We start from the raw sequence: 22865 nt of genomic DNA, 5'->3' as shown, positions 1-22865 counted from the left end.
TATGGTAAATACAGTAATACTGCAAAATATTAAAATTTAAAATAGCTGTTTTCTATTTTAATATATTTTAAAACAATTTATAAACAACAGTCAGAATTTTAAAGTCAGAACTGTAAGATATACTCACTTTTTTTCCTCACAATTGTGAGTGTATATATAAACTTGCAATTCAATTTTTTTTTTTGTCAGAATTGCATGATATAAACTCACAATTGCAACTTAAAAATTTAGAATTGCACAACATAAACTTGCAATTCTGACTTTTTTCTTGCAATTGTGAGTTCATATCTCACATTTCTGACTTTTCTCGCAATTTTGACTTTTTCTAAGAATTGCATGATATAAACTTGCAAATGCGAGTTATAAAGTTAGAATTGTAAGATATAAACTCACTTTCTCCTCGCAATTGTGAGTGTAAATCTCACAATTCTGATATCATTTTTGATATAAACTTGCAATTTGGATTTTTATCTCAGAATTACATAATATAAACTCACTACTGCAAGTTTTAATGTCAGATTTGCAAGATATAAACTTACAATTCTGACTTTTTTCTCGCAATTCCGAGTTTATATGTTGCAATTCTGACTTTTCTCGTAATTCTGACTTTTTTCTTGCAATTTCGAGTTTATATGATGCAATTCTGACTTTTACTTTAGATATAAACTTGCAATTGCAAGTTTCAAAGTCAGAACTGCAAAGATGTAAACTCATACTTTTTTCTTTGTAAGCATATATCTCACAATTCTGACTTTTTCCAGAATTGCATGATATAAACTCGCAATTTCAAGTTATAAAGTCAGAATTGCAAGATATAAACTTGCAATTCTGATTTTTTTTCTTAGAATTACATGATACAAACTCATAATTGCAAGTTTTAAAGTCAGAATTGCAAGATATAAACTCGCAATTCTGACTTTTTTCTCGCAATTCCGAGTTTATATGTTGCAATTCTGACTTTTCTCGCAATTCTAACTTTTTTTCAGAATTGCATAATATAAATTTGCAATTGCAACTTATAAAGTCAGAATTGCACGATATAAACTCGCAATTCTTTTTTTCTTGCAATTTCAGAATTGCGAGTTTATATCATGCAATTCTGAGAAAAAAAGTCAGAATTGCGAGGTATAAACTCGCAATTGCAAAAAAAGTCAGAATTGTGAGATAAAAAGTTGCAATAATTTTTTTTATTTTTAATACAGTGGTGGAAACAGGCTTTCATAAAAAGAAAATACCTGCAATTTTTTTTCTCTCACATTATTATTAGCTAGGACTCTGATCACTTAAATGAACAAAAACGCCTTCCCTCAACAAGTAAGACAATTCAAGCCATCATCATTCAGAAAAGCACCCTAGAGTAACCCTAATAATAACGGTTATGTTTACGTTGCATGTGTTTACCAGCATAATTTCTCTTTCTCACACACACTCTCTCTATCTTGTGGATGTAATATTTACAGCATTATCTAACGAATAATCATCCTGGCACAGCAGCACGTAATGTAATATAACAAACGACATCATGTTTTCTAATTTAGCTGTGTCTGGTGTCGGCTGCGTTCGTTAGCAGTCGCTAGACGGTTTTTAATAGGAAACACCATCTGTGCGAATGAAAGCTGCTCTACTGCAGTAACTGATTATGGCACGACAGCATAACAGCACATTTGCTGCCCTCGGCTTCGGTGCAGCGATCTTTGGCGGCAATTAGGAGACCGGCTGCGCACCTTTCGGTTTTCTCTCTCTGAGGTCGGGTTGTTGGTGATCTTGAAGGAGTGGAGGTCAATCACCTCCTTCATTTCGTAGTTATCTCCGCGTCGTTTGCATACGATCACGGCGGCATCAAACAGGAAGATGTGCCTGCAGCAGAAGTAAGGCGTTGATCAAAAGAGAAAGAGAAATACAAGAGGAGCACTTGAGGGTGACACCTTCATAACCCTAAGGCCTCAGTAAAGAGCTGCGGAGTTTCAGGCTGAGTCGTATTCCACACTTTAATCATCTCACCTGTCTTGTTTGGCTCGTTTGTCGACTGAAGCTACTCGCACTTCGCTGTCACCTTTCGGTCTTCCGTAGTTACGGAGAGACTGATTCTGCGGAACACAAAAATGGTGCAGACTCAATGCACACATGCTTGTATGCTACACGGGTCAATGCTCTTGAGTTAGGTGTTTATTTTTCCACAAAACTGTTCAAAGCTTTATACTGTCTCTGCTTACTACTTCTAGCAGTGTTGGGGGAAAACGAACTAAAAGTAGGCATGCAAATCAGTGCATTTGGGTGTTTTTAAAATAGTTCAGCTTTTCTAGAAATGTACAGTAGCATTTTTTTTCCAGCAAGTGTAGCATAAAAAGGAACACACAGTCTTTTAACAGAGCAAGCTAAAGAAATAATTAAATACACTTTTCTAAAAGCTTACCTCTCACGTTGCACTAAAAACTATGATTCATGTATGCAAAGTGAATGATTAATGATTCGCTAATTAATTTTAATGATCTTAACAATGTTTTGATTAAAATGGTTGTGTATACACTAAAATATTTTAACAAATGTCTTTTTTGTATTGTTTTATTAGATGTCTGATTATACATACAATTCATAATTGTTAGTTTTATTTTATACATATATTATATAATCTTAAATATATATATATATATATATACTGTTTATTTAGAATTATTTATTAGCAATATAAAATATATAATATTATATTTTCTGATTGTTTAAAAATATAATATTATTTTATTATTTATATCAATTTTTATTAATGATAATTAAAAAAAAATCATAATTATAAAATATGTTATATCATTTGTTATTACTTTTAAAAATAATTAGTAATTAATTATAAAATATATTATTATTACTAAACATATATAGCTAATATTTTTAAATATATATATATATACACACACAATATATACTATTTATTAATATTTTTTATATATATGTAATAACAAAACTGAAAATATTATTACGTATATATATATATATATATATATATATATATATATTAAATCATATAATAAAATATACATTGCATTATAAATGATCATAAATTATAAAGTGTCAATAAATACATTTTAAAATATTTATGTGTAACACACAATGCAATATAACAAATTCATTTTAATGATCTTTTAATGATGTTTTGATTGTAGTGGCATATCTTATTCTTATCCGGTATTGTTTTATTTGATGTTTTAAAAAATAATAAAAATTGTGTCTATATATATATATATATATATATATATATATATATATAGTATTAATAATCTGAACATATTTTGTTAAATTATTTTATTTTATTTATTCATTTTTATTTCATTTTATTTTATTTATAAAGGGCAAACTAGACCATTTAAGCGTTACAACAACTTCAGTGCAATGAGAAATCTTCGTTTAAAAATAATTTTAACTTTGTGTCTTCAGCATTGAGTACAATTATCTGGTCCCTGTAAATACTCAGATGGAAAAATAGTCTTTTTTATGTTATAATGTAGCTATATACTGTTCAAAAGTGTATTTTTTACAGCATCTTCCCCAAAACTGCATTTTAAATAGTAGTCTGTATAAACCATAATTTTGCTCACAAGGTTTTCTATGGATTTCTGGTACTGGTCAATGTCTCGTAGAGTCTCGATGTCTCTCTTCACCTCGTTGACATACTGAGCTAGATCCTGTAGAGATGGAAACACAAACAAAACACCATAACATTCAACACCCTGTGACTTTGACCTGAGGATTCACAAGGAAGTCTGTGTAGTTGCACGCTAAAAATATCAATTACTTCCTCCCTAGCTTCCTTATTGGCAATGTCAGCCCATGTGATGTTTTCAAGGGACTCGTTTCCGTCTAAAAATGTAAAGTAAGATTTAGGCTCATTTGACAAATCTCATTCGGAACACAGCGCGCGCCGTTCCCGTGAGTGGAGTTTAGCGACTCATTCATCATGGCGTATCTAGAATAATCAGAGAGTAGGGGGCTGGATCGCCCACCGCGAGGATCTTTAAAGGGGAGCACTTGAGGAGGTTAACCGCGTTAGCCCGATACCCCAATCAATGCTAAGTGGCTAATTTATCCAAATGAAATCATCACAGCCCTCGGTGCAATCTGCACAATCTTCTCAGCTTGATTTGCCTCAATTAGCGGACGGTTACCTGTCAAGATGCATTCGGTACCATCTTGATCATGTCTGAGTCAAGAGGGCCACATTGATTTTCAGCGAAAGCTTTTCTTACCAAAAAGTTAATGCATGCACATGCCAAATAAACTAAAAGAGAAAAGAAATTTGTCCTTTTTGTCATTTCAAATTGAACAAGGCCTCTAATATCATAGAAAGATTGGTGATTAAAAGCTTGTTGGTACGTAAAAAATCAGAGATGCCCAAACCAAGGCCTGCAGGGCACCACAGTTGGCCTGTGATGACCTTTGATTTACCCCGCCATGGCCTGCGAGGAGAGGAAGAAAAAATAGAGGAAAAAACATGCCAATGAAGCATATCTAAATTTTAATTAAGATTTTTGCCTTAACATTTCTTTCTTTGATTTCTGAACTGAAAAAAAAAAAAAATAAAATAAAATAATGCAATAATTTTTAAATTAGTAATTTAAATAATTATAAATAATTATGATTGTTATTATTATTAGTTATTACTATTATTATCAAATAAAGTCCATTTAATTTTTAAAAATAATAATTTGTTAATTTTTTGTAGTAATTGTTTAATTGATCATTTAAATAATTTAATAAATAATGTACTAAATTATATATAATTATGATTGTTTATTTAATTAAATATATAATAATTTGACTTCTACCCCTTAATTCCAATTAATTTAATTTCATTTGATTTACAAAATTGTCAGTTATTTCCCTATATATATATATATATATATATATAGATAGATAGATAGATAGATAGATAGATAGATATTAAATAATGTAACAATTGTTAAATTAATAATTAAAAAAAAATGTAACAATTACTTTATAAAATTATATATAATTATGATTGTCATTGTTATTTATTATTATTACTAAATTATTTTAAAGTTTATATATATATATATATATATATATAAATGTAATATATAAATTTATATATAAATTTAATATTTGTATATATATACAAATATATACAAATTTACAAATAATGTAACAACTTTTATGTTTAATAACTTAAATAATTTAACAATATATAATTCACTAAATTGTAATTGTAATTATGACTGCTATTCTAATTTATTATTATTATTATTATTATTATTATTACTATATTATATTATATATATATAATTTAAATTATTTAAATTATTAATTTAAAAAATATTACATTATTTAAAAATATTGTAATTTTTTAAATTAATAATTTACTAAATTACATGTAATTATGATTATGATTTTATTGTAATTTATTATTATTATTATTATTATTATTAAATGTGTAGAAATATATATATATAAATAGAAATAATGTATAGAAATATATATAATTATTTTAAAGTATAATATATATAATATATATTATACATAATCTGGCTTCTTTCCCTTTAATTCAATGAAACAGAATAGGACTTTCCAAAATGTACTATACATTATATCATTATCATATTATATTATTTTTTTTCCTCCTCATCATTTGTTTTGTCTTAAGTCGAAAAGCAAAAATTGCTCAATTATTGTCCTGACTCTTTTTATCCACTTAAATATTTGAAATGTTTTTAAATATATTTCAAAGTATTTCACCTTTATAAATTATATTTACACTTTCAAAACTATTGCAATACATACGATACAATTTAAAAATGTTGAATTGAAGACATTTTATCCAGTATAGTTGGATTTATTGCACCATTTTAAATTTTATAACTCTGGTATAAATTATGCAATTGCTGAAGAGCTGAATCTGAGTATGAGAGCTGATAACAAGGTCTAGGTGTCAGTCGAAGACTGTAAAAGGCCCCATGTGTCATTTTTATGGTTCATATGAGAGCTCACACTGGTCCAGACTTCTCATTGGTCCACTACCCAGAAGTCCCTGCAACATACTTAGCTTATGAAAAGGACATTCAAATGCTCGACTCACCTTCATGGCGTCCAGCGCTTGCCTTAAATTACTCTTGTCTGTGGCATCATGGGTGTGTTTCACCAGTTCCTGTCAGGAAGAAAGCGGGATATGAGATGGCTGAGTCTTCACAGGCCGTGTCTCAGTGTCTTATTATCACCAGAGGATGATGAACACAGCAGAGAGTCAGATGTACAGGAGCGAAACTGTGCCGGAGGACATCTGTCACTCCCCCACGCTCTCATAACTCCTACTCATCACCGTGCAAATTGTTTATCAACAATACAGAGAGAACATTTAGATCTGTAGAAGTCATTTGTAAATGTAACATCATGCTCTAGTGTCTTGAATTAAGTTGAATTAGGGTATAATTTGACTTTTTTTCCTTAATTCAGTGAAACAGAATAGGACTTTGCGAAATGTACTATACATTATATCATTATTATAATATTTTTTATATATACAATTTTTTTTCTTATCATGTTTTGGTTTGATTTGAGAAGCAAAAATTGTTCATTTATTGCCCTGACATTTTTATCCACTTAAATATTTGCTATTAAATAAACTATAAATATTTGTTACACTTAATATTAAAATAAAATAAAATAAAATACATTTAAATAAAGCAGGATTCTGTGTTAATAAAGTTACATAAAAGCGTTTAATTAAATTTTACAAAATCACAAAAAAAAATCTGCAAAACAAGAAAAGAAAAAAGTAAAAGAAAAAAAATTAACATATAAAGTAATATTTTTAAAAATCCAAAAACTAATAAAAATTACAAAAGTGCATTATAAATTAAAAAAAAAGAAAAAAAAGAAAAGAATAAGAAAATACTAAAAACAGAAAAAAACAATATTTACTTTAACTTCCCCTTCTTTGTACTAAAAACTAAAACTGAAATAAAAATAAATTCAACCTATAAAGCAGTATTTTTGAAAATCCAAAACTAATACAAATTACAAAAGTACATAACAAAATTACTACAAATTGGCAAAAAAAGAAAGAAATATAAAAAACTGAAATAAACATAAATTAAACCTAAAAAGTAATATTTTTGAAAATCCAAAACTAATAACAATTACAAAAGTACATAACAAAATTACTACAAATTGGCAAAAAAAGAAAGAAATATTAAAAAACTGAAATAAAAATAAATTCAACCTAAAAAGTAATGTTTTTGAAAATCCAAAACTAATAAACATTACAAAAGTGCATAACAAAATGAATAAAAATCAGCAAAAAAGAAAAGACAAAGCAAAAACTAAAATAAAAACGAATTCAACCATATAAATATTTTTTAATCAAAAACTAATAAAAATTACAAGTGCATAACAAAATGTCTAAAAAATAGCAAAAAAAAAAGAAAAGAAAAAGAAAATAGCAAAAAATTACATTAAAAAATTAATTCAACCTATAAAGTAATATTTTTGAAAATCCAGAACTAATACAAAATTACAAAAGTGCATTATTAAAATTACTAAAAATTAGCAAAAAAAAAAAAAAAAAAAAAAGAAAGAAAGAAAAGAAAAGAAAATACTAAAAACAGGGAAAAAAACAATATTTACTTTGCCTTCTTTGTACTAAAAACTAAAACTCAAATAAAAATAAATTCAACCTACAAAGTAGTATTTTTGAAAATCAAAAACTAATAAAAATTACGATTGTGCACAGCAAAATGACTACAAATTGGCAAAAAACAAAAGAAATATAAAAAAAAAATGAAATTAAAATAAATTCAACCTAAAAAGTAGTATTTTTGAAAATCAAAAACTAATAAAAATACAAAATTGTATAACAAAATTACTAAAAATAAATTTAAAAACTAAGACACAAAAAAATAAACAGTGATTATGTGGCAAGCATTACAATAAAATGATAATACAAGCATGGCACAGTATGTTTTTCTATCTTACTTTCCGTTTGGGCCTCACACACACACACACACATTCACACACCGATGCTGAAATAATATCCCAACCTGCATCGCAGTTTCAAGAATTGAAATGAGAAGCAAAAGGTTTTTGTGGGGTTGAAATTGCCTTCCTGCTCGGGGATGAAGTAAACAAGACATCTGGGCCAGTCTGTAGGATAAGGGAGGGTGCTATGAATGTCCTTTACTCAGGTCTGATAAATGGCTTCCTTTTGGCCTAAGAGATATATTGCCATCCAGCACAAGCCAAATCCCCTGCGTCAGTCAAGCTGAACCTGCGCATTATTATCAGCAGAAAGACGGACATCACCTTATTTTTCATTGTCACTTCCTTCTGCCCTCACACGGCGAGAGAGAGCGATAGAGAGAGAGACAGAAAGGAGGTATGACACGAACACAGAGATTACCGCTGAAATAAAATGCAGCCAATCTCTTATCCAAATGTTTCCAGAATTCCAGGAGAATATCATTCCAATGGGATTTCACAGCCCTGCATCACTGTATTGTAATGTCTGGTGCACTTTGCACCTTTTTATGTCCAATAACTAACCAATTGTTCAAATTCTGCTCAAAATTTGTTGCTCATCACCAACTTCTGATTGCTTTGTTGCCATCAATGTGAACAACTTACAAAATATTACCACTTTAAACTGACATTTATTGCCTTAGTTGGAACAGTTTCTTAAATACATAGCTTTTCATGTCTGTAACTTTTACATCCTGATTTACTTAGTCTTTCCACTGCTTTGTATAGTTACAGAAAAAAATGAATATTAGAAGTCAAATATTAGAAGTCAGTAAAAATGTTTTCATGCTTTTGGGTGAAGTCTTATGCTCACCAAGGCATTCATTTGATCAAAAATACAGCTAAAAATGTAATATCATTAAATATTATTACAATTTAAAATAACTGCTTAAAAATGTGATGCCAAAGCTGAATTTGTAATAAAAAACTAAAAAAAAAAAACTTTGTAATAAAAATTACAAAAGTGCATAATAAAATTACAAATAAAATATAAAAAACAAAACAAAAATAAAAAACCATAATAAAATTACAAATAAAATATAAAAAACAAAACAAAAATAAACCTATACTGTAATATTTTTAAAAAATAATAAAAATTATAAAAGTGCATAACAAAATTACTAAAAACTGAAAAACAAAATACTAAAAAAAGTAAAGAATTGTTCAAAATACTACCACCTTAAACCAATATTTACTTTGACTTCCCCTTATTTGTACTAAAATTGAAATAAAAATAAATTCAACCTATAAAGTAGTATTTTTGAAAGTCAAAAACTAATTTTAAAAAATTACAAAAGTGCATAACAAAATTACTACAAATTGGCAAAAAAAAAAAAAAAAAAAAAAAAAAAAAAAAAAAAAAAAAAATTCAATATTTTTGAAAAATCCAAAACTAATAAAAATTACAAAAGTAAATAACAAAAAATAAATAAAATCAGCATTAAAAAAAGGGAAAAAATACTAAAAAAAGAAAAGAAATATTAAAACTACTACCACTTTAAACCAATATTTACTTATATTTTTGAAAATCAAAAACTAATAAAAATTACAAGAGTGCGTAACAAAATTACTAAAAATCAAAATATTAATAAAAACTATAATAAAAATAATGCCATAATGACACTGAATCCTTCAGAAATCATTCCAATTGGCTGATCAGGAAACATTTCTTATTATCAATGTTGAAAACAGTCGTGCTTATATTTTTGTGGTAACTATTATATATTTTTTCAGAAATTTTTGATGAATAGAAAGTTCAAAGAACAGCATTTATTTGAAATATATTTTCTTGTAACAATGTAAAAGCTGATTGTAATTTCTAACCCCCAAAAAGTAAAAAAAAAAAATATGTAAAATTGAATAAATGAATGAACTAACAAACAAACAAATAAATAAATAAATAAAAGATTTTGTCTAAAACAAAATAATTAATTACGAATATTTAACTGAAATATATTAATATTAGAATCTTTCCAATTCGATTAGTTATGAATTTTGATTACAACTCATTATGTAAAGCTGGTTTGCTCCTTCTCTCACTGGCCAAGGCTTCCTCCAGCAGAGCAAAGAGCAGAGAAAGACAGTCTGTCACACGCTAGCCTGCTCTCCAGAGGGGCTGCAGACAGACAGACGCTCTATCTGCACTGCCTGCCTCGCACACACACACACACACACACACACACATTTCCTAAACCCACAGCTGGCCAGATGGGCAGGGAGGTGAACTGAGCTGTGGAAGGCCTTGCAGGAATGCTAAGTAGATGCATACACACACACACACACACACACACACACACACAGACACACAGAAAACACCTTCGCTGTTCTGTCCACTGAGAGCCAAAAGGTTCCTGCAACAGCAGGAGTATCGCGGTGGCTTCAGTCTACACACGCTATGCACATCTCCTTTTCTCTGCTTTTCTATTTCTCTCACCTTCGCTCACATTTATTTCTAAATCCCCTCATAGCTGGGTCATGCAGTAGACCTAACGTGTGATGGACAGAGACACATTATGAAATATTCATAGCAGTCTGCGTGAGATGTTTGTGGAAAAGGGCCAGACCAAACATACACGACTGGATAAAGCATGCCGCTTGTTTATTTCGTGGACTGTACTGTCTCTACTGGAGAAACCTGGGAAATATTGCACCGCTCCCTGCTGGTGGATTTTACACATGTCTTATGCTGCTTTTTGGTGGAATAAAAAAACATGGACTGCACTGCCCCTAGTGGACATTACCAGTAAAGCTTATAGTCAATCAGGTCAATAAAAAGTGCATATGATTCTATAGCAAATATACCAAAATATATTATATTATATTACATTATATTATTATTAAGAAGAAGAAGAAATTAAACAGCCTAACATGTTTAATGTATAATTGTTCTGAACTATTATTATTTAGATTAAATAAAACATGTAAAAAAAAAAAGTGCATAACAAAAAGTTAGTTGCCAAGGAAACTTCTCATTTTAATTTTGTTTTTGATGTAGTAAAATAATTCAAACTAAAACTGAAATAAAAATTAATAAATACTACATAGATATATTTACAGCAACTTAATAAATAAACAATAATAAATAAATAATGTTTATTTAGATTAAATAAAACATTTAAAAAAACTGAATTATTTTATTTCAGTTAGTTGGCAAGGAAACTTTTCTCATTTTAATTTAATTTTTAGTTTAATTTGATGTACCAAAATAACTATGAAATAAAAATGAATAAATAGATATAACTACAACAACAAACAAACAAATGGACTAATAAATAAATACATGTTAATTTAGATTAAATAAAATCTTTTTAAAAACTGAACTTATTTTATTTCAGTTAGTTGCCCAGGAAACTTTAATTTGATGTACTAAAATAAACTAAAACTGATAAAATAACTGATAAAATTAATAAATACTACATAGATATATTTACAGCAACTACAATAAATAGAATAAATAAATAAATGTTAATTTAGATAAAATAAAAACATTAAAAAAATAATCTATTTTATTTCAGTTACTTCCCAAGGAAGCTTTTCTCATTTTAATTTAGTTTTGGTTTAATTTGATGTACTAAAACAACTTAAACTAAAACTTAAATTAAAATTAATAAATACTAGATATATATATGTACAACAACTACAACAATAATAAATAAATAATACATACATACATACATACATAAATAAATGTTAATTTAGATAAAATAAAAACATTAAAAAAGAACTTATTTTATTTCAGTTACTTGCCAAGGAAACATTTCTCCTTTTAATTTAGTTTTAGTTTAATTTGATGTATTAAAATAACTAAAACTAAAACTTAAATTAAAATAAATAAATACTGGATAGATATTTTTACAATAATAAATAAATAAATAAATAAAATGTAAATTTATATAAAATAAAACATTAAAAACATTAAATTTTTCTTAGTACAATTTGATGTACTTAACTCTAACTAAAACTAAAATAAAAATTAATAAATACTACACAGATGTATTTACAACAACAATCATCATCATCATCATCATCATCATCACCAAAGACAAAAACACACACACAAAAAAAAAATCTTTACCCCCCCCCCCAAAAAAAGAAATAATAATAATAATGGTAATAATAAATTAAAATTAATATATAAAAATTATTATTAATAATTAGTCATATCTACAATAGCACTGCTTTAAAGTACTTAGTTAAAGGCTCAGGGAAACATGTTGTATGAGCAGGAATACAGCAAAATGATTTCAAACCTGTAGAAGCAGATGATACTTCAGGACTCTCTGCATTGGAACCACCAGCAGATCTCTCAGAGTAAACTTCCCATTATTGGCTCGTTTGGAACATAACTGAAATTAATAACAAACAAAAACCATGTGTGACTGTGACTGTTCTGCAAACAAACAGAAAAAGCAAAATGTTGAAATAAACTGTTCTGAAATGTTCTGCACTGTTTTCAACCACCAGGTGGCACTGTCGCACAGCAAATAAATAGTCTCACTTTAGTTTTGGTAGTGAAACTAAGTACTACACACAACAAATATTTGTACCTTTAATGCTAAAAAGAGTGTATGGAATTCATGGAAACTGACGGGTATACCCCAAGATGTTACATAAATACAGTCTGAAAATGTCTTACCTCTAACATCTGCCTGACGTCCTCTCTGTTCTTACAGATGTCATCTAAACACGCGATGGCTGATTCTACTTGACTGCAGTATTTCCCATATAGGACTAATCTATCATACAGGAAGACAGACACATGTGAGAAGGAGAAGAAGGGTTTTATTCTTTTAAGAGCTAAAGGGCTCAATCAATCACCTTTCTTTGTATTTTATAAAGATCTGGTACAGGTTACTGGCGTTATGCATGAGCACTGAATCCTGGACCTCCCTCAGAAGACTTGTGTGCACTTTCACAAGGTCCTGGTGCAATACAAAACATCAACATATGAGGCGATAAAAACAATAACACACAGATTCATGCTAAAATGTGTCTATTTTGTGACTCACTGGTATATTGATGAACACTTTTTCAATGTCCACACCAGACAGTGACTGTCCCAGGGGCTTCATAAAGAACTGTGGGTGAAGAAAAAAATGACATAAAAATTAAAAAGATGCTAATGGACACAATAAAGGTATATTGCAATATAATAATTATTTGTGGAAATTTACCATGGTTTTATTACAGTAAATGTAATAAAAATGTTGTAAACTCATACTAAGATTTAAATTTATATAATAATTTATTATTATTGTTGTTGTTGTTCTTAATTGAAAATTAAGAAGTTGCTATAGATAAGATAATGCAAACAAAGTTATTTTGCAATATAATAAATCTTTGTGGAAATTTATCATGGTTTTATTACAGTAAATATAATAGAGATGTTATATACCCATGCTAAAATTAAAATAATAATAATAATAATAAAATAATAATAAATTATTATTATTATTATTATTATTATTACAAATAATAAATAAATAACAATAAAGCTATATTACAAATTACAAATGATTCTTTGATCCATTCTGGAAATTAACCATGGTTTTATTATAGTAACTACAATGGAAATGCTGTATATTAAAACTAATTTTAATACTAATTATTATTATTATTATTATTATTATTATTATTATTATTATTATTATTATTATTATACATAAAATACATAAATACTCCAGATAAAAAATAAGTAAATAAATAAATAATTAAAATAAAAAAAAGAAAGAAATAACTAACTAAATGAATGAATGAATGAATAAATAAAAAAATAATAAATAATATTATGATTCTTTGACCCATTGTGGAAATTGACCATGGTTTTATTACAATAACTACAATGGAAATGTTGTATATTCATACTAAGATTTAAAATAAACATTATTATTATTATTATTATTATTATTATTATAATAAATACATAAATACTACAGATAAAAATAAATAAATAAATAAATAGTTAAAATAAATAAATAATAAATAAATAATATTATGATTCTTTGATCCATTGTGGAAATTGACCATGGTTTTATTAAAATAACTACAATGGAAATGTTGTATATTCATACTAAGATTTAAAAAAAAAAACATTATTATTATTATTATTATTATTATTATTATAAATACTACAGATAAAAAATAAGTAAATAAATAGTGAACATAAATAAGTAAATAAATAACATTATGATTCTTTGATCCATTGTGGAAATTGACCATGATTTTATTACAACAACTACAATGGAAATTCATACTAAGATTTAAAATAAACATTATTATTATTATTAATTATTACTATTATAAATACACAAATACTACAAATAAACAAACAAATAAAAATAAATAAATAGACAACCAAAAAACAAACAAACATGCAAATAAATAAATATTATGATCCTTTGGTCCATTGTGGGAACTCACCACAGTTTTATTATAGTAACTATTATTATTATTATTATTATTATTATAAATACATAAATACTACAAATAAGCAAATAAATAAGTAAATAAATACACAAACAAACAAATAAACAAACAAATAAATATTATTACTATTCTTTGATCCATTGTGGAAATTAACCATGGTTTTATTATAGTAATTACAATAACAAATGTTGTATTTTCATACTAAGATTTAAAATAAACATGTATTATTATTATTATTATTATTATTATTATTATTATTATTATTAAATGTTATAGTTATAGTTTTAAATGTGTTAAGACGTTTTTTTTTTTATCATTTTCAAAAACATACATTGTTTTCAAAATCTTTATTTTATCTATTATTTTAACTTTTTTCAATTTGATGATAATGGTAGCTTATATCAAGTTATAACAATAATTGGTATTCTATGGTATTTCTATGGTATTTTGCCAACAATAATGGGAAAATATTGTACAGTTATAAGTTACTTGACAAGTTACATCTAAACAATGGTAAAAAGATCCATCCATGATTTCACCTGTGGAATCTACGGTCTTCATTCAAATGATGTGTTACATTACATCTAGCAGACACTTGGCAGATCTCACACATTGCATTAAAGCTATAATATTACAGCAGCTCTAAAGAGGCCTCACTTTCTCTATGGAGTCCAGCGTCTCTGTGTATTTCTCCTCAGTCTGTTTGATTTCCATCAGACAACAGCTTCGAATGTCCGTCTCTGCCTGTCTCTGTAATTACAGCAGCAAGAGAGAACAAAACACAGGACATTTTATGACTCGCAACCCAAAACATGTTTATATATAAACCATTTCAATGAACTCACCTGTGGTTGTACCAGCTCAACCTTCATCAGGTCTTCATACACCTCTCCTCCCTCATCATCATCGTACACACAGTCATAGAGATCTTCCTCATCTTCAACACCATTCTCACTGCGACACACAGACCGACAACATTTAGTGCTTCTCCAAAGGTTTTGGTTTAGTACATTAACTTTTTGGACCCAGACCAAAGACTACAGTCAGATATAGTTAGTTTACAATAAGTGGAAAGCAAGGAAGTGGAGCAAGATGTGTTCAACTGCTTCATTTTATCCGATACACTGAAGAAAAAGACCTCATTGCTCATGAGGGGTTTTAAAACGATAATGTTTCCCTCTTCTAAATTAAACACACGGTTTTCAGCTACAGCAAAAGTAAAAGCCAAGAGACATTTACAGCTGACTCAGGCCTTCGAAATCACTCAGATATGTTCTCCAGATGGGTGTAAAAGAGAAAGAGAGACAAACTGTGTTGATTTCTTTTCCTAACCATGTCTGCAGTTCGTATCTATTATGATACGCCTTCAAGCAAAAGTGTCTCTCTGACAAGGACGAAATCGTACAGGCACATCACCCTCCAGGGAAAACACTCAACAAACACATTTCATATGAACAAACCATCACATGTGAAAAACAAGCCTTTGCTAGAGGGCCTCATGTGTGTGTGTATGTGAGGTTAAGAAACAGATGCGATGAGGTCGAGCCAAAAAACAGTGACAGCAGCATCAATATTTGCTAAGCATAATATCAAATTCTCAAGTATGTCATATGAGGAGAACAGACATTTCTGCTGATGCTACTTGTTGGCGTACTTGGTGGCCTGACAAACGACAGCCTGTTACTCAGTAGAATCACTTTTATGGCTCAGAACTTTTAAAAATCTTTTTCTGCATTCAGATTCCCTTTAATGGTGGTGTAACAACTGTAGTCTCAAATGACTGTGATTTACCTATAATTTCTTCAAATACTGCCATGCATTCACTGACTAATACACACAGGAGGACTGGCTTATGTGGCTAGAAATGTAGTGCGCTCATAATCGAGAGATCACGAAAATGCAACAGTTCTAGATGGTTTTTGTGTGGTGTGACAAAGTGGCACATTAAGCAGCACCGCAAGACTCTTTATAGTCCTGTAATCTCACGACTGTGTTTGTTGTTGTCTAGCCTGTCTGCTAGAATAACAGACTCTATACGTGGCAGTAGTGGAAACGAGAGGACACAGGCCAAAGGCAAAATCTGACAGTTTACATCTAAAGCTGTTACCTTGAATGGCGTGTATATATATGTGTAATCCTGGACCACAAAACCTTGAGTAGCACATGTGTATGTGTAACAATAGCCAAAAATACATCGTATGGGTCGAAATTATCGATTTTTCTTTTATGCCAAACATTATTAGGATAGTAAGTCCACGTTCCATGAAGATATTCTGTAAATCTTCTACCTTAAATAAATCTAACTTAAATTTTGATTAGTAATATGCATTGCTAAGAACTTCATTTGGACAACTTTAAAGGTAAATTTTTTGCACCCTCAGATTCTACATTTTCAAAAAGTTGTATCTCGGTCAAATATTGTCCTAACAAACCATACATCAATAGAAAGCTTCTTTATTCTTTTTTATACGTCTCAATATTAAAAAAATTGACCCTTATGACTGGTTTTGTGGTTCAGGGTCACATATCAGTCCATGAAGTTTTATGAGGTGATTGTAAGTCATTTTTCTTAAGATTTTAACCATTTTATCTTATCAATTTAGCTGCAAGCTGCGATTATTAGGGTTCAAACTCTTTAAGGCATTTAAGCACAAAAAAGACATGTATTTTTTTAACAAGCCTGTAACCACCTAAATCAACAATTAAAAAAGGATTTTTGTCAAGTAATTTACCATAGACATACAATGATTTTTAACAGTTATAGCGCCACCTATGGTCTGATCTCCAAGAAACTTTGCATGCTTCGTTAGAATCATCTGTCACATGTGCTCACCTAGTTTTGTGAAGTTTTGACTTTTCCTTTAGGATTTATAGGCTTTTTGGTATATTTGGACACACCCCTTTTCAAAAGAACCCCGTTACAGCTACTCAAAGGGTAAAGTTCAACTTGTTTTTTTTTTGTTTGATAATTATTGATCAAGAGAGTCCAGAGAATCATGCTATAGTGGTTATATTGAGGTTGCATGAAAAAACTAGGACTAGTTTGCAAAAGTAGTTTCTTTTACATAGTTGAGAATATTTAATGAACAATTCAATTGACAGCAGTGGTTCTTGAGGCGAAGTTGCTCGGTATGAGGAGATCTATCAAATGATATGAGTATTGTGTTCATGTGTAAAAAAAAACAAACCCTGTGGTTACAGAGGCCTAAAACTTGTTAGCACCGACTTTTTTCAAAATTCTTACAGACTTCTAGGAACATGAGTCGAACATGCCCACCGAGTTTCATTCCGATCCACCTCCATTAACCTTGTCTAATAGGTGCTCAAAATTCATTGGCCAATGGTGGTTGTGTTTTTTGAGATACGTGAATGTCCTCATACTTTTTGTACGCAAAGAAAATAAAAATAACGACTTTATTCAACAATTCGTCTCCGTATCACCATAGCGCCATTTTGGATAGTTCTTTGGTACGTTGTTTTCTGTCAGCTGCATCACGCGGATACGTTTGCTCCGTATATTTACGTACAGGGGATACTATCCAAAATGGCGCTAAGGTGATGCGGAGGAGACAAATTGTTGAACAAAGTTGTTATTTTTGTTTTCTTTGCGTACAAAAACTATTCTCGTAGCTTCGTAAAATTATGGTTGAACCACTGATGGCAGATGGACTATCTTGACGACGGTTTTCATACTTTTCTGGGTCTTGACAGTGGTATTTACCTGGTCAATAGGACAGTCACAAACCTCCCGGTTTGCATCCAAAATATCTTAATTTGTGTTCCGAAGACGAACTAAGCTTTTACGGATTTGGAACGACATGGGGGTAAGTGATTAATGACAAAATTTTCATTTTGGGGTGGAGTAACCCTTTAAGGTTTTCCCTTTTATAGCCAAAGTGGCCAAACTTAACGTTTTTTTTTTTTTTTTTTACTGTGACCTCAGATTGAGCTTTTATGTACGTGTTCTAAATTTGGCAAAAACATCTCTTTCTATTCAAATGTTATAGGCATTTTAGTAAAAGTGGCTTTGAGCCTTACAAAAGTTTTGGTGTCCCATTGTGACAGTGAGTCGAAAGTTTTTTCTGATAATTATTGATATTCACTTTCCAGAGAATCTTTCTGCACAGGTTTGGCTCTGATCGTGTGAAAAACCTAGGACTAGTTCGCAAAATTAGGATTTTAAAAATATCCAGAATACCAGAAAATTCCACCAACGATATAAGGATTCCAATGATATAAGGCACTTGAGCCTGCGACTTACAATTTAGGAGTTATCAGCGATTTCATAGACCTTCGACATTGTAGACAGTGTGAGTACTATCATCCCTACAAGTTTCAGGTTGCGCTTGAACCCCTAAATATTGCTTTTAAAGTGTTAGTAAATTCTAATGCACCATCCCACAATAAATTAATGTATTTTAAACCACTACCATTCAAATGTTCTTTTTTTTTGTTTTTTTACACATATGCATCTAAGTGTATCTGCAGGAGGACAGTATGTCTGTGGCACACTTTATGCCATGACTCAACACGTTAACATCAACCTAAGCACTCCTATGAGCTCCAGCCTGAGGCTCCTATATCTACCAGAGAGCGTACAGTGAGCTAAAGATTAAAATATCAGGAGGAAGAGAAACACTGTAAGCAGAAATATGACTCACTCTATCAGATCCTCTAGATGGTTATAAATGTCTTCATCCTCAACACTCTCTTCTGTGGGAAACGGCCTAGAATAGAACGAAAGAGAGAGAGGAAGAGAGATAAAATATGAATTTTCATTTGCAGCACTCTTAAAATAGCTAGAATTATTCATTTCCTCTTTTTCAAATACCTTATTCCAGTCTGCTGTGCAATGTGTGTATGAGACAGTTTGGACAGTGTGTCCATAACCTAAGAGAAAAAGACAAGAAAAATTATTATTCTTTCTTAATTAAGGAATAGCATCCAATCAGACAGTTAGTATTGTTACCACACTGCCACTTATTTAATAAATGGACATGAAATATTGATTAGAGCTGAAAATATATTGCATGAGAAGATGCAAGATATTCATTGACTGGGTCAATAATCAATTATACAAAAATATTAAGCCACATAAAAATGAATGTTTGCTATATATAACAGAGCATTAAAAGTAATACTTTAGAAGCATGGTCATTTATATGCACTCAAATATGCATTCAGTTATTTTCATTATAAGATACCCATCAAGCATTATATAATGCAATGTGCTTTTAAAAGTTAATAATGAAAGATATGATGTGTGATATACAAAGATTTAAATTCTCATCATCTAAGGCACCTAAAAAGCAGCACTGCAACATTAGTACCAGCAGGGGTCAGTATGCATCAATATTTCAATGTCAGCCTCTGACACCAAAAGAAAGAAATTCATCATTTGTGCTCTAAGTGTGTTCACACTAATAAGCAGCTCTTCACACCATTAAATTCAGCACATCAACGCCAGACTTCACGATCGGGTCTTGCACAGGTGTGCATTTAAATGCAAACACACACAAACATGGTCAAACAAATACATGCACAATTACAGCACAGTTAAAAATTACGAATTAATACTAAAACATCAAACATGCTTTTTAGAATGCATAATTCTCAGCTGTATTCAAATTTACATATCTACGATGAGCACATGGCTAATTTGAGCTTTCGAACTCAGCGCCTGGGGAAGATGTGTTCAGAAATCAATTGCAATCACACCGGCTCAGCTGAACTCTGCCGTGTGCACGCCAGCTGAATTACATTACGAATATAGAGCACAGACTCAAGCAGAGTCAAGCATGGAACCGTCATTCTCTGCACGCTACTCTGACCATTTTGCTGAGAGAAAAAAAAGAGAAAGATGCTAATTCTGTCTTTCCAGATTAAGTATTCCAAAGAGATCTGATCCATTGTATGTCTTTTTGCATGCAACCAGCTTGACATGTTAAAGCTAAATAACTGATCATAATTCATCTGCATTATTGACAGTGCATTAGTCTGAACCTGAAAACCTTCACTTTAAGGACTTTATATGCTTTAAAAAGACATTAAATTATGTTGTCAGTATGTTTTAATGGTTCTGAATCTTTGGGATTTTCTTTCTGTAGTGGAACACAAAAAGCAGAAGTTTAAAGTAACAGTTCAGCCAAAAATGTACATTTGCAGCGAATGTACTCACTCCCAAACTAACCAAGTAGATGAGCTTGTTTCATCATTAGGGATGTAATGACATCAAAATCTGACGATACAATAATATCGCGATATGAGGTCCACAATACAATATTTATTGCGATATTGAAATGAAAATTCTGTACATTTTAAAGTTCAATTCCTCTATCTAATGTACTTTGAGAGTTAAAATGAAGAGGTCCAAGCCATGTTCCTAAGAAAACCGAAGTCAGAAAAAAAGTGAATGGACTTGTAGCAGGACTTTAAAGGGGACTCAACCCTCTTTTATTTTTGGTATACTGTCTCAGTCTAAATTGCATTCACACTGGTGTTTTAGAAGCTAAAAAAAAATTAGAATATAATAACTATGACACTATGACAGTAATGGCCATATACTGTGAAACAACTGCCCTGTAAAATAAATGAAAATGAATATTTGAATAGGTATATTATTTTTGCTTTACACTACAGTAGGGAAAACACAATCATTCTTTCCTAATTTTTACAACAGTTTAAAGTTAAAACGCCTGGATGGATTTGTTTATTAGAATCACATAGCTTTTTACTTCACAAGATGTTAATTGATGGACTGGAGTTTAGTTAGATTACTTGTGAATTATTGTTTTTATTAGCCATTTGGACTCTCATTCTGACGGCACCCATTCACTGCAGAGGATCCGTTGGTGAGCAAGTGATGTAATGCTAAATTTTTCCAAATCTGATTTGACAAAAAAACAAACTCATCCATATCTTGGATGGCCTGAGGGTGAGTACATTTCCAGCATATCTTAATTTTTAGGTAACTATTCTTTTAACAGAATGTTTACACTGTTTTTTTGCATACAGTGAAAGTTAAAGTGATAGCTCAACTAAAAATTAAAATTACCCCATGATTTACTCACCATCAAGCCATTCTAGGTTTATATGACTTTCTTCTTTCAGACGAATACAACTAGAATTATATAAAAAAAAATGTCCTGGCTTTTGCAAGCTTTAAAATGGCAGTGAATGGGTGTTGAGATTTTTAAGTCCAATAAAGTACATCCATCCATCATGAAAAGTACTCCACATGACTCCAGAGCTTGATAAAGGCCTTCTGAAGGAAATCGACGTGTTTTTGTAAGAAAAATATACATATTTAAAAACTGAACTAGAAATTAGAATTAGAAGTACAAAACAAGGATTTATCAATAAATGTCAGAGGATTTAAATTTAAGACAAATTAGGTTTTTAAATTTTAACGGTTTTAATGTTTTAAACATGACTTTTTTCTTACAAAACTGCATCGATTCGCTTTAGAAGGCCTTTATTAACCCCTGGAGCCAAGTGGAGCACTTTTTATGATGGATGGATGCACTTTATCGGACTTCAAAATCTCAACACCCATTCACTGCCATTATAAACCTTGGAAGAGGCAGGACATTTTTTAATATAACTCTTATTGTATTCATCTGAAATAAAAAAGTCATATACTCCTCGGATGGCTTGAGGGTGAGAAAATCATGGGGGTAATTTTCATATTTGAGTGAATTATCCCTTTAATGGTGACCAGGGGCTTTCAAACAAAAGCACCAAGCAGTTTTTATGACTAATACACTATATTCCAAGTCTTCTGAAATTATACAACAGCTTTTAAGCCACATGGACTACTTTTATGGTACTTAATGGTGGTTTCTTGTTACAGCACAAGCATCCCGTCTAACATTTCTCTTTGTGTTTTGCAAAAAAAAAGAAAATCATGCAGGTTTGGAACAAAGACACACTTTCTGCAACCTCGCTTACCCTAAAACGCGTTGGCGGAATATGAAACTGGCTGTGTATCTGTTTATTCATGTCATATACGTTGCGTTTGGGAAATCTCAGCTGGGTTTTCCACTCTCCCACCATCATATCAGCACCTCGCTATATATTGTAACACTTACGCTTCGAAAGGAAATGACAAGATTTGTATTCGGGCCTATCACAGTATGTTCCACTTGTTTGGCAGTAAACACGCTGTAAATTCGGTGTTAGGCTTTTCACAGATACATCAGCGCTGATAGAAGACACGCAGGCGAACACAGGAAATTATAATAAAGTTAAAAGAGATGAATGGTTTGTCTGGCTTCCTGTTTAGGTGAGGAGCTGAACACTTCGGCTAAAACGAACTGAGAAAATCTCAAAGGTGTTCATTCTGTACAAGGATAACAACCTTTCATTGAGTTCCTCATAAAAACGGGCTCAGCACAGAACAGGAAGGCCAAAAATGGAGC

At 30.2% G+C, this 22865-nt stretch overlaps 1 protein-coding gene across 2 annotated transcripts in view; it reads right to left on the bottom strand.

Moving 5' to 3' along the window:
* The window catches only part of LOC127155509 (guanine nucleotide exchange factor VAV3), a 107772-nt gene that overhangs the window by 41561 nt on the left and 43346 nt on the right, over positions 1-22865 (bottom strand). For both annotated transcript variants that reach the window (XM_051097753.1, XM_051097752.1), the window contains exons 3-14: positions 19277-19335; positions 19107-19172; positions 15291-15399; positions 15103-15195; positions 13029-13097; positions 12838-12941; positions 12656-12755; positions 12270-12365; positions 6083-6151; positions 3588-3674; positions 2002-2087; positions 1725-1857 (exon numbers count right to left, since the gene is read on the bottom strand). In XM_051097753.1, coding sequence (XP_050953710.1) covers positions 1725-1857; positions 2002-2087; positions 3588-3674; positions 6083-6151; positions 12270-12365; positions 12656-12755; positions 12838-12941; positions 13029-13097; positions 15103-15195; positions 15291-15399; positions 19107-19172; positions 19277-19335 — 1071 coding nt within the window. The remainder of the gene's footprint in view (positions 1-1724; positions 1858-2001; positions 2088-3587; positions 3675-6082; positions 6152-12269; positions 12366-12655; positions 12756-12837; positions 12942-13028; positions 13098-15102; positions 15196-15290; positions 15400-19106; positions 19173-19276; positions 19336-22865) is intronic.

This window comes from Labeo rohita, chromosome 24 (assembly GCF_022985175.1).
Source record: "Labeo rohita strain BAU-BD-2019 chromosome 24, IGBB_LRoh.1.0, whole genome shotgun sequence".
Classification (NCBI taxonomy): domain Eukaryota; kingdom Metazoa; phylum Chordata; class Actinopteri; order Cypriniformes; family Cyprinidae; genus Labeo; species Labeo rohita.
This window is presented reverse-complemented; position numbering and strand designations above follow the sequence as displayed.